General features: G+C 29.3%; 2 protein-coding genes across 2 annotated transcripts; one reads left to right on the top strand and one right to left on the bottom strand.

The window, feature by feature from the left end:
• Positions 261–959, top strand: LOC105171718 (ethylene-responsive transcription factor ERF096). Its single transcript, XM_011092922.2, has one exon. It carries the CDS (start codon positions 302–304, stop codon positions 692–694), a length of 393 nt encoding a protein of 130 aa, XP_011091224.1. The 5' UTR covers positions 261–301; the 3' UTR covers positions 695–959.
• LOC105171720 (ethylene-responsive transcription factor ERF098-like) lies at positions 9903–10436 on the bottom strand. Its single transcript, XM_011092923.2, has one exon. The coding sequence runs from the start codon at positions 10328–10330 to the stop codon at positions 9926–9928; it is 405 nt and encodes a 134-aa protein (XP_011091225.1). The 5' UTR covers positions 10331–10436; the 3' UTR covers positions 9903–9925.

Below are 14570 nucleotides of genomic sequence, written 5' to 3' on the forward strand. Positions count from 1 at the left end.
GTTCATATTTGCTTGATGGCAAAGCGTATTGCATGACCAGAATTATATCCACCAACATGCAAAAGTAGTAGCAAAAGAGTTCCAAAGCCACCACATTGACCAGCCCAGATTCAATGCATACTAGATTTTGGTCTACATGGAAGTTTCTATGCCCGTGGTGTTATTTCTCCACCACAGGATCATCCACGTGTAAATTGAAGGACCCTTCTTTGGCCAACCCCACATGCCTTTTGAACTTTCCTAATTCATATAAGTGCCACCTCACTTGAGAGCTTAGCCCACAACCTCAAAAATCTAAAAAATGGACAATAGAGGCAAGAATGCGGACAAGGATGCCGGAGAAATCAAGTATAGAGGTGTTCGGAAGCGGCCATGGGGGAAGTACGCAGCGGAGATACGCGACTCGGCCCGGCAAGGCGCCCGAGTGTGGCTTGGGACGTTCAACACAGCAGAGGAGGCAGCCCGAGCCTACGACAAGGCGGCGTATGCCATGAGAGGCCATTTGGCAATCCTCAACTTCCCCGAAGAGTACAATCTGCCAAGCAGCTCGTCGCATTTTGCTTCACCTTCGGGTTCGGGTTCGAGTTCGGGTTCCATGCAACCAAGGGAAGTAATTGAGTTCGAGTACTTGGATGATAAGTTGCTGGAAGAGCTTCTCGATGATAATGACCATAAAGGGAAGAAGAAGGATTAAAGTTTGAAGAGACAATTCAGTAACGACAAAAACCCTGGGATCCGAGTTTTTCATACTATAATCCTGAAAAATGCATTAATATATATTTAGTTTTCTGATTATTTTCCCTGTTTTTAGGTATCATAATTTTAGCAGTTTTTGGCAAATGCAAATGGTTCCACTAGAATTTTCCTAGGGATCATTTTCTACTGTCATGCTGATAACTGTGTGCATTGAAGGGTGTCAAACTCTCTCTTTCTCTCTATATATATAGAATTTTTTTAAATATTTAAAAATTTAGATATATATACACATGGTGAGTGTGCGTTTATATATATAAAAGGAAAAGGGTGTAGGCAGGTAGTGTAGTTAAATTTGTGAATGGCATTGGTGGAGCACATGGATCTAGGAAAGTCTCTGTCATTTTTCCATGTCGTCGTGTGCGCAAGTTGGCTGAAAACAACTTGCGTACGAGAAACCAATCCTGTGGCTCATAATTTTTCCAGATAGTTGACGTTGTACTGCTGATTCACACATATGGACCTTAACTTTGACATTGGTCATTCCCCAATCCACTTACACCTGAATCCAACCTTAAATATTCAATTAATTTTTATTGTGTTTGTTATTCCATTCCATTAAGTGTATATATATATTGAAAAAGTCAGAAACTTAACTTTGTCCTCTCAAAATTTGGCAAAATTTTAAAATTAGTTTGACAATTTAAGATTATTTCAACCTAGACTATGTTTACGAAATTCTAAATTTAATGGCATGTTTTCTTAAAACCTGCAAAAAGAGGGCAACACGTAGCAAAATAATCCCCCTCCAATTAAGAGATGTTAAAATTAATGTCTGATCATTCTTTTTACGCACACACACGTCAGTGGGTCCTCCCCTATTATTAGTTTTAATAATGCCCGTTAGTGTTGGGGCTTTTATGGCAAAATTTTGATCCTTTTTGTCAATTTTAGCAAAACATGGGATTAAATTTAAAATTACGTAAAACATCCAGTCAGGTTTGAAATGACTGCCAAACTGCAATTTTGCCTCAAAATTTAATAATAAATGTAAATTCATTAATTTATCCATTCCTTGAAAATTAAAATCTATATTTATAAAATCATAATTTCACAATTAACTTTTATATCTAAGATTGTTTATTTGTTCTTAAAGATGTAAATTTAATTATATGACGAAATTAAAATTTATTTTATTTAATAAATAAGAAAGAATTACAAAAAATAAAAGAACAAGTTGGTCGAAAATCAAAACACATAGATTTAAAATTAGTAACATAAAACATAAATGCAATAGAAATTTAAAAAAAAAATATAACCTGATGGAGGAAAGTTTTCTTCTTAATTAAGTGAAAATTATTTTCTTTTAAATAAAGTTGTTGCCTCCTTCATCTGCATTCCTTTGCTGGTTTTTTTCTCCTCAAATATCAAGTTGTTAGTCAATTAAATGTACACGTACTTATAATTAAAAAAACATGGGCATTTAAGCCCTGTCAATTTTCGATTAATGCCCAAGTTTCTAACAATTATATATACATATATATATATATTGACCATGGACTAATAATTCTTGGTCTTGAGTCAAACCCTATGGGCCGCATAAATTGAACATGACTTGAGTCTTGACATTAATACGATAAACGATGCAACATGAATTATAATAGAAAAGAAATCCAGAGTTTCTTTCCCCGTCGAACCATCACCATAAAGCAACAGTGCTTTCACTCAACCTCAAACCCTTAAACCTCATCCGCTGTTTCTTCTTACACAACGATACTTTTTCATGTTCTTTTCTGACTAGGGATATTTATAGGACTTCGCATCCGCTTTTGCAATGGAGCAAGCTCGGAGTGAAATTACGGCTTTGTCCACCCTCCTTTAATGCTCTTTTTATGTACGCTATTCTTTCCTTGTGGGTGAGTAAGTAAATCATCGCTTATCATTCGATCTCGCGGATGTCGTGAAATTCCTTTAATATACATCCTTGGGATCATTTGATTTTTTGGAATTATTTTGAAATTTAGGATTGACTCAAGTGTTAGAGAATTATCATTAACAAATTGAGTTCTATGCAATTTACCTCCATAATATTACAAAGGAGTAAATTATCTCATATAAAAAATATATAGTAATTTATCTCTTTGTTTTTTAAAATGAAACAAATTGCTTCTCTGTCTAAGGAGATAAATCGTTTTATTTTGAAAAACACATGGGGTAAATTGTTGTATTTATAAAAATACAAAAAGATAAATTAATAGTTACTTTTATTTTTATAAAAGAATAATTTGCTCATTTATAATATCACAAGAATTGCTTGCATTTTTTTCCTTGAAAAGTTTCCAAAATCATGTAAAGATAATGGTTTTGTGATACAGATTGAGCCAAAGTAGATGCCTTGTTTGGTTTCATAATAAAAATAAAAACATATCTGTTTATGTGTATATTTTTCACAAAACATATTTTACTACTGTTCTCATCTAATCATTATTTACTTTGTATATTTATATACATGTTTTTTTTTCAGTTACTAAATATAGAAACTAATAATATATATTTTTTTCATAATGCTTTGACTGACATTTACTAGCAATTTTAAATGAATAAAAAGTATACTATTAATTGATTTTATTTAAATAAAAATATACTTGATTTGATATTACTAACAATAAAAAATTAAGTTCTATATCATTTTCATCAAATAAAAAAATAAATTAATTTGACACCACTAACACACAAAACATAATTTAACCAACTAGTCCGAATATATTCACATTGTCACATGTTTCCGACCGAAAGCCTATTTTTTTGGTCCCGTCGCTAATTCAAAGTAAATATAACTTATTTATTCTTCTTTACAATATTTTGGAGTATTACTATGTTTGGACATTGATTTCTATTTATAAATATATGAAAAAGGAAAAAGACCTAAAAAAATAAAATACAAAGTACTCTTGCATCAAATATATCGTCAAATTAAGACATATATTACAAATGTTTAGTAATATGATGTCTTTATGTTTAGTGAAATATTTTCTAAAATTTTTAAAATTATAAAAAGAATTTAATGGGTCCAACACATCAGATTCCCGAGTACAGAACGGGTTGAATCATTCATCTGCCAATAAAAATCTGAATAAAATCCGATTTCAAATTTCAGGAGTTTCACTTTAAACTCAGGAAATTTTAATCGGGTTTCGTTGAACTTGAACCCAATTATATGATAGGTATAATATATTTATCATGTATTCATATACAATTCAGAAAAAATAATCAGCTACATGCATGACAAGCGTATTGCACTTATTTTATAATTAATTTTATTTAACCAAACTTAATTCAGATAAGTTTTTTTTTCCTAAACTCGAACTGTTTTCATCCCTACAAAATGCAGAAGAGCAACTGTGTGCGCGCGCGCGCTTGAAGAGAAAGTTGGGCCAAGTACGTACTGCTTCGCATTGCGGCGTATATATAATAGTTGTCTGGCGATATGGGCTTTGCTCGTAATTCTCTTGGACCGCCCTCTCCACCTTGTCTGCTTCAAACTGTATATCTCTACTAACGTTCTATTGATGTCTTTAATTCATTGATATGTTAATTTTTTATTTTATTTTTAACTTTTTCAGTCATTAAGAGCAATTAGTTTTTGGATAGTTTTATAGAGTTAAAAATTCTTTATTAAGCAATACTAGCGCACGTGCACACCCAGATGTGTGTGCAAAAATAAATAAAATTTTTAAAAATTAATTTTAAAATCATAAAAAGTTAAAATTAGTAGACGTTGAGTAGAGTGTGCAATATGAGAATTTAGAAGGGTGGGAGGTTGGAAAATTAATAAATAAATTAATTGATTAAATCAAATATTAAAAAGTGTATAAATTAACTGATAAAAAAAAGTGAGATATCAAAAGAATACTCTCACTTAATAATAAAGTATAGATAATTATTAATAGCAAACATCAGCATGTAATTAGCAATTATCCATCAATTATTAAAAACTTTCAAATTTTTTAATATCACTATTGATATAGTAGTTTAGTGATTAAATCATAGATTTTTCACTTAAATATTATGAATTTAAACTGAGATCTTCAATTTAATTCAGAATCTAATCACTTCCGTTCCATCAGATGATCATAATTACCTCCAAATTAGTTTGGACTAAATGCATCTTAAGACTGTGATGATGATTTTGAACTATATATTCATAATCCCATCAACTGCATTAACTCATTTCGTCTTAATTATTACAAATAGTTAACTAATTAGTAATTGTAGCTTTGAGAGCTTTAAATAAAATTAAGGACCAATCATCTATTGCTTGAATGGTAAGATTGAGATTTCATAATTAACAAATTTTCGGTTCGGGTTCTATAAATATAGATATTTATTTTAGTCTGCTTATCCATCCAATAAATATATATATATATATATATTACATACTATATATTATAATAATATAATGTTGGTTGATTTAAAACTGACGATTTTTTTTAAAAAAAAATTAGGGATAATCAACAAACTAGCTATAAGACTTTCAAGAGAAGGGTTTGGGCTGATGATTTGAGTCACGCCAACCTTATGATAATTAATCATTTTATGCTAATAAAAAATGAGTATTAAAAAAATTAATTTTTTAATTAAATAGTAACTAAGTATAAAATTCATGAGATCAAGGCTCATATTTCCGATATTTTAATTTAATTCTCTTCACCAATATACTCCAAATTGAGGGAATAGTATTAGAAAATAAATTACATTTTCATAATTAGAAGGGAGAGAAAGCATAATTTCGTAATTTAGAATTAGCCAAATAATTAAGTAAAAAGCCTATGAACTACGGGGACAAAGAAAGATTCACCTCAAAAGAAAAGCCAATAATGTTGATGTAATACTTTGAAAGTCCTATACTACATTTGACGTATGCATCTCTACTCCCATTTCATCTTTGTGATTGCCATCTCACTCCTTTCTGTCACTCTTTTTTCTTTCTTTCCATATCATGGATTCGTTATACCATTCAATATTTAAATTTAAAAATTAATTTTCTCCTTCGTGTTACTCTTGTTCGCTATATTTGAACATAAATGAGATGGACTTGGTTCAAATCCAAACGATTTTTTTGTTACTAATACATCCCAGACGACTATATTTGAATTTTAATAGAATTATAAGTGATTTAATGTAATTTACCTTCTATAATTTAAATCGTTTGAGCATAAACGAATATTCAAATAAAAAAAGGCAACAATATGGATGTAATACTTTACGCTACTAGAAAGGGCTATGCCATATTTGACTAATTAAAGTAGTGGATGCGCATGATTCCTACGAGCATTTTGCCATCTTCCATTGGCATCTCAACCATTTGCTTTTTCTTCATTATTTGCTACTTATCTTAACAGAAGATTCAGAATATCTAATATTCCACAAATATTTGATGATGACGCATCTGTTTATGTGGGTGTGATTGATTGTCCAACTCCAACTGTATTATTATTTTTCACAAACTTTGCAAAGCCCCTTAATTACGCTAATTTAATGCCATATATATATATATATATATATATATAAGATTAATGTATTTATGGATATTCTTTCAACCTTTATTCTTGCAATTTGAGTCTTGGAGAACTCATCATACTGTCCCTTTTTGAGATTGTTCTGGGCTAGGATGCTGATAGACCCTACCTGTCGGACTCGAAACTCTGCTCTGTAATTGATGTTATGTACGAATATTAGAATCATATCATGTGAATTAGACGAGTAGTACATTTGGTGCTATAAATAAGACTAATTACTAAAGGTTTGATTAGATTTAACGCTTGCTCCTTTCCTGCTACTAGAATCAGAAGTACTAGTATCTCCAATTTCAATTAAAATATTTTTCCATGAAATTATGGGTACTTCATTACTGATTGCTTCTTTACTAATACTTGTTGTCCTATCTAAGTTTTTTCTGTGTTGTTTATGTGATTGTACCTATATAAATTCCTTGAAAGTTACTCATTCATATGGTTGATGTTGTGGCCAATGTTTGTCTGGATACCTTCTGATTTTGTCACTTCTGCTATTGTCCTTTATCTTGTTGCTTGCTGTTATATCTTTTACAGATCTTATGAACCCCTTTCACAGCTTCAAAGGCTGCCAGCCATACAAACATGATATCTGGCTTGGCTTTTTTATACAGAATTATTTGCAGGTGTTGTACAATCCACTATGTGGTGGGAAACAAAACCTTTTTGACTCGCCATAATTTTTCTAGTACACCTATTCGCGTCTTTTGTTGTAAGAGAGTAATACTCCTTATTTACTGTTACTCTATTTGTAAGGGAGTAGTACTCATTGTTTATGGCTTTGCTGGAAATTCTAGATTAGCTCTCCCCACCGTAACTATTTTGTGCATTTTAATATAGAAGGACTGGGGACTCCGAAAAGCTCCCCTCACCTCTAGGTGATTTTTGTTAAAAAAAAAAAAGAAGACTAACTACTTCAAACATTAGTACATCATTTAGTACTTTCAAACCAACATTTATTATTAATTTCCTTCCGATCTCACGAACTGATTTAAATATCGGAGGGTCATGTTAGAGACGACCTTGTGAGCCTAATGATATCTTTTCTTGTTAGGTTTTAGAAACACAAAATTTGACTATCTCAGAGTGGCCTTAATCTTCGACTTGAATCAAAACAAATTGAGCCAAATAACTTCATATGCAGTTCCGTATTTCCTTTTTTTTAAGTATAATGTTAATTTAGATGCAACAGAGATATCATGTATTTCAACATAATTTATTACAAGATATACGTCACATAAAAATTACCCTTTAAATTTTCTAATTCTTCGTAATATTTTCCTCGTTCAACATATATACTGATACTAATTATACTTAAGATATTTGCTTTAGTAGGACTGAGGGTGTGCATTCTTAACAATAGAGTGATAAAACCTTGTGTTCTTTTTCCCCTCTATCATCCACTTACACACAGCGCTGGCTTGTGTAGGTTATTCCGTACAACCATTAAAGTTTTTATCAATTTACCTAAATGTAATCAAATTCGTAAATTTCATGGAATCGTCCATATATATGTTCTCGAGCATATATATATATATATATTTTAGCGGTAAAATATTTTTTTAATTTTATAAAATAAGGATATAATTTATTTTATTATCGTAACTATGGTAGGTGTCGCTTTTAGTTTCATAAAATTCATAATTATGCATTTTTAGTCCCAAAAGGTTACGTGCGTTGTAGTTTTGGGACTTAAAAAATATTGTTGGTACTAAAAAGATGTAATTTTGAATTTTATGAAAATAAAAGTGTTATTTGCCTTAGTTGTGGTATCAAAATAAGTTCTGCTCTTATTTGATGAGACTAAAAAAATAAATTACCCTATCTTTGAGTTTTTAAAATATTCTAGCAAGAAATACATATATACATAGGCATAGTTAATTTCTCCATTTAAACAACTTGGTTTTGTGATTTTATGCTCAACTTTCATTCTTCAGCAGTGGATATTAATAGTTTACTATTAATTAATTTATAGACAAACTCTTAATTGTTTCTCCAAATTAATAAATGTGTAAAGGAAACAAATTGGTACTACACCAAAAATAATATTTAATCATAATTAATGATAAATAGTTGTAGCAAATAGTTATTTATTACGATCACGCAAATAGTTGTGGGCTGTGGTTTTTACGGGGTAGTTAAAATATTTGTCATGATTAAAAATCATGTTTAATATTTTTACAATGGCTCTTAGTTGTGGTAAATACTTTTTTCATGATAAAAAAATTAATTTTATATATCAATTTTAATAAATCATGATTGCCCATAGTTATTTACCATAACTCTTAATCATAATCATTAATATTGTAGCCAATAGTAACTTTTTTCGTAGTGTGCTTTGCACATTGGGATCTTAATTGCCATTTGTTGCAAAATACAATTATCTTTGTTGTCTTGAGATAGACATGATTTTACTATATATTATAATCAAATTCTAATTATTTACAAGTTAATTAATTAAAATATGCTAGATGGAGTTGCATATATACATCTATCTGGATCATTTTAGCAATACGTGTATACATTCAGGTACTTAAATCTTTTCTCCTTGTACCATGGCGCCTTCAAGTAGATTGTTTCTAAATCTGGCCTAATAATTTTTTTGGTGTATGTATATTTTATCAATTTAAGAATTATAAAATTCCTAATATTATTTAATAGAAACAGTACTATTACCCCATTTAACTTTTATTTACCTTATGTTTTATTAATGTTTTTCTTTAAACAATATCACAAGTCATATTTGCTTGCTTAATTAATACTATAACTGAAATTCAAAATTCTATTATTACAGTTTTATCTACATTTTTATGTGTTATTTACAAATTACATACAAATATATTATTTAATTTTGTATATAAAATATATAGAATAACTGTATCGTATCTTAAAATTTTTATAAATTACATTTCGTCGTATCCACATAATATTTGTATTACTGTATCCGTGTCCGTACATTACAGCTTAAACCCGTACTTAATATCTCCATCAGGAAGAAAGAAAAAAACCCTAATATATTTAGTACACAAAGGGAACACAATCTAGCTACCTGAGTTGGAGCTGAAATTAGCCTTAATCCATCAACATATATAGAAACAACACAATACCCAATTCTTTTTTAATCACAGATAGACAATACCAAAAAGGAAAGTGAAATATTATACATAAACTGGGAAAAGCACAACATCTTATATATATGCAATTAATGTTAAAATTAAACATGATCAATTTCAGTTTCACTCAAAATATTTAAGCTTCCAGAGAGCACATTGATAAGATCAGATGATCACTGGTATCAATTCTTTGGCAGGGCATGATGACTATATATACTTTTGCCAAGAATTCAAAGTTTCTAAACATAAATAAGAAGGAATTGTTTTAGAAAAAATTAAAGTTAACATCAATCGATTATTGTTTTTTATTAGTTTATGAATTAACCTATTTAAGATCGTCACCCACTAATTGCAAAAGAATCGATTAGCCGACGACTGTAGCAGAACTAAACATATGAAGAAAAACCATATATTATCCAAAATCCTAAAAAAAAAAAAAAAAAGAAAAACAAGACAGAATCAATATTCACCTATGGAAACACAGCTGAAACCCTAAAAGCAAAAGCCTTACAGATCAAGATTCAGCTCGGCTCAATCTTCACATGATCATTTCTTCTTCTTTTCCGACGATTCAAGCATCTCGTCCAGCAAACTGTTGTCCAGACATACCAGCTCAATCTTCTCCTGCCCACCCGATGAAGACGACGACGACGAAAATGTGGGGTTATATGGAGGAATAGCAAGCTGAGAATAATACTCATTTGGAAAATTCAAAATTGCAAGATGGCCCCTCAACTTAAACGCTGCCTTATCGTACGCCCTTGCCGCCTCCTCCGCCGTGTCGAACGTCCCCAGCCACAGCCTCGCTCCCTGCCGAGTCGGGTCGCGTATCTCGGCCGCGAACTTCCCCCAGGGCCGCTGCCTGACGCCGCGGTATCGCACTTTGTCCTTCTTCTCTTCCCTTTCTTGCATGGCTTTGCCTCTTGAACTTGAACTTGAACTTCCCTCCATTTTAAACGTAACTGGTGTGCAAGAATTAATTTGTTTTCCTTTTATGTGGAGAAGTTTGAGATTGGCGGCTAATCAAGATTTCATGTGATTATAATGGGTATATATAGGGGTTTCTTATGACGGTTGGGGTAAAAATATAATAAAAGTAAAGTAAAGGGGGTGGAATTTCTGAGGAGTCTCGTGAGAGGATGTAAGAGAATTGGATTGTCCGATGGACCAAATCCGAACGTGATATTCAGAGGGGCCCTGGGAAACTATTTTCTTCGCTAAGCAATGAGTCCGTACAGTGTGTGAAAGTGTTGTTATACAAATGTAGAAGAATAGAAACCAATTTTCCCTCCCAAGAATCACCTGATTCTAATTCCATATGTCACCCCTTCATATTTGATTGATCACTCATTTGTAATTTTTTTAATTTTTTTTTCAAGTTGCGTCTCGATTACTCTCTCTCTCTCTCTCTCTCTCTTTCTTCAAATATTTCATTGAATTTTGATTGTGTTTTGACAAGAAAATCCTTTCCAATTTGGTGCTATTTGTCACTTTATTACTATACATAGACATAGAGACTATACATAGTAAAAACGATAATTACTTAATTAATTGTTTGTATTTTTCAACTAGGCATCGTTGACAAACTGTCTCTATTTATATATAATAAATAATTCTTATATTTTAAAATATATTATAATAAAAATAAAATATATAAAATAATGAAGTATATTTAAAAAAAGCGTGAGAAATAAAAGAAAACAAACTTACACTATTTTAGATACAATAAAAGAATTTGTGTAATAATCTTGATACGGCGTGGAGTTACTTTTGTAATAAAAAATAATTATAATTATTTGTTAAAATTATCTAATTAGGGATATGATTGTCATCATCATTTAAAAATTAGTATGATGATGTCATCAATCATTCTTTGTAAGTGTAGATATTTTTTTTATATTAAATAGATGACTACATGATTATATATTATATAATAAAAATAATAAATTATAATAGATTTATATAAAATGTGACAAATAAATACGTTTACATTGAATTTTTCATTTTTGGGGAAACAATTGATCAAGTCCTGATCTAAAGACAATATAAGGGTCTTGGATCTAATAATTCCCATCTGAAGACAAACATGCACGTGTGTTTCCCACTTATAGATGTTCGATTGTTCACTATTAATTATATTTTAACATATATAATAATTATTATTTTCATAAAAAGAATTAATAAAATTTAACTGGTATCAATTAAGAACATATACTAAAATGAAGTTCGAAATAAATTCAAAGTAGATAAAATTGTTCCAGCTGTAAAAGAAAAATTTATCTGGTGGAGAACATATCTGATCCAGATGTCGCGTAGATTAGGATCCATCGTGTAATAAAGAATTAACTGGACAGGTTAAATCTTAAAATAAATTATACTTAAATCCCTTTAAAAATATAGAATTATATTTTTTTTTTAAAAAAAATTAAAATTGCACTTACACCCCTTTAGAAATTCTCTGTTTTAACCACTTTCTATTAGGATTTGGACGGAATATGCTGCCGCAGTAAAAAATTATATAAATTTTTAATATTTTTGCCCATCATTTAATATTTTCATGTATATTTTTGTACTTGTTGAGTGAGGTTAATATTATTATATTTTTTCTTATGAGTAAAAATTATTATATATGATGTTAAATGTGGGATAAAATTAAAAACTTATATAATTTTTGTCCAATGACAGTAATTTTCGTTCATATAATAACGAAAAGAGATAGGTGTAAACGGTGAATTTTCAAAGAAGGTGTAAGTATAAGATCGGGAATTTTTTGGGAAGAAATACAATTTCATATTTTTAGTGGGGTCTAATTTCTAATTAACCCAAAATATTATCTATATATGTGCTTCGATAATCTGGTATTTGTGAAATAAATTAAATATTGTTTTAATATATTACTTTATGAAGGTCAAAAGGAAAATATACCATGAATTATTGAAAAGCTGTGATCGTGACACGCCACGTGGGACATGGATTTATGTGTGGTTTGAATCCACTTTGACCTTATATATTAAAAATGGAAGAGGAATAGAATAAACAGAAGAAAAAGTTGAACAGAAATGAGCTTCAAAATTGTCCACTTAATTATATATATATATATATAATTCCGTGATGAAGAAGAAGAATAATTTGTTTTTTCTCAGTAACAGGTAATATTCATGTCATTGTACGCAAAACTAGTCTATAGATTCTCTTTCTAAGATTACAAGACTTGTACAATAGAAGAAATTTGCACTATGTTTGGTTTTATTTTTAACTTGTTTTTATGTATTTTGCGGAGATAGAGAGAAAAAAACAAAGATAAATAAGTATGTGTTAGAGATAGTGTGTATCTTTGGATTTACTTTTGGAGATTAGAGAGAAAAAAACAAAGATAAATAAGTATGTGTTAGAGATAGTGTGTATCTTTGGATTTACTTTTGGAGATAATATAAAATAAGTATGGTATGTTTCATGTTGTTTAATAGAAGACAAAAACTATGGATTTACTAGATTAGAGAGAAAAAAACAAAGATAAATAAGTATGTGTTAGAGATAGTGTGTATCTTTGGATTTACTTTTGGAGATAATATAAAATAAGTATGGTATGTTTCATGTTGTTTAATAGAAGACAAAAACTACTATTCATTGACAAATTATGTCTCTTTTATATATATTCATATATATGTATGAGTATATATATAATTTTTTTAGTTGTAGGGTCTATAATTAGTATAGAGTTATTTTGACAAAAACAAATAAATAACTGTTTCAAAACACAACCAAAACTTCCAAAATAAATCAAGGTATACATTGTCCATGTTTTCTAATATTTGTTATTATAGTCAAAACAAAAAACGTGAGATGAATATAAATTAATCATGATTCTGTAACAGTCATTATCTGTTGTTTCTGCAAGTAAGATCAAAATATTAGTCGTAGCTAAAACTATGGTAAATATTTTGACCATAACTAAACCATAGTAAATACTGATTAACCGTGGTAAAATTTTTAAATTTTCGTATTTGTTTTAGTTGATTGTAATTAATAGTATTGATTTACCATAATTTTTTGATAATTTATAATGCAGCAAAATATTAATTTATTTTTGGTAGAGATTGTTTTTTCCACGGAAAGTGTCATGTTATTGTTTTATATTCTAAGTGAAAAAATATTGCATTTTACCACAAAATTAGGGGCAAATTGAAACTTTTGATCTGCAGTACGTATATCCTTATTTTAGGCAGACGTATGTTGAAATATTTCAAATTTAGAAACATCAGCATTTCTTGTTTCAAGACATACATGGCATTGATTTTTGGATGAAAAATTCGTACTAATACCATACCAAATTCTAAAGCCCCAACTTTTGCAAATTATTTCCGAAATTATATATAAATTCTGTATTTTTATATATTTGCCCCCCAAATTATTTAAATTTCCCTGATAGTAATGTACAATACACTACAGGTATGAATTTCTTGAAAATAATTTGCTTATATGTGTTTAATTTTTAATTTTAGGTAAAATTATATTTTTGGCGAATATTCAAATTTAGTCATATTGTATTAATCAGGAGTCGATGACCATGCATGTCACAACCAGGTAATATTTTCGATCCAAAATTTTCCAGAATATATATAAATTTCACAAATTAATTTTAAAATTCGAACTGGATATATTCCATCAATTATAAAGTGAAGGATAAAAAATTTACACTTTTATGGAATGAAAAATACAATTTTATAAAATAAATATTTCTGAACAATTTTTCACTGCTTCTTGCTAATATATAATTAATGGCATAAATTAGCTGAAATGACTTTGCGAGCATGTTATGAAAACAAGACATACATATAAACACAAATATATATATATATACTTTTAAGATAAGATAAGAAAAATTCTTTCCAATATTTAACTTTATTTGATATATATTCCATAGCTTGTAGGGTTCAATTATAGAATCAGCAGAGAGAAATCGTAAATTACAATCTTTTGTCCACTTTATATCCAATGATGATCAGTATATATTAATTCATGACTTTCCAATTGTCCCTTTGATATGATTCTAATTAGTCAATTTCTGCTTTATATTAATATTGTACTGTGACAATGACACAAAAAATAATCTAAATTATCCAATTTGTTGCATAATTCATAATTATTTGAAAAAAGTATTAATTTTGTATATATATATATATATATATCA

The sequence above is a fragment of the Sesamum indicum genome, linkage group LG10 (genome assembly GCF_000512975.1).
Source record: "Sesamum indicum cultivar Zhongzhi No. 13 linkage group LG10, S_indicum_v1.0, whole genome shotgun sequence".
Lineage (NCBI taxonomy): Eukaryota > Viridiplantae > Streptophyta > Magnoliopsida > Lamiales > Pedaliaceae > Sesamum > Sesamum indicum.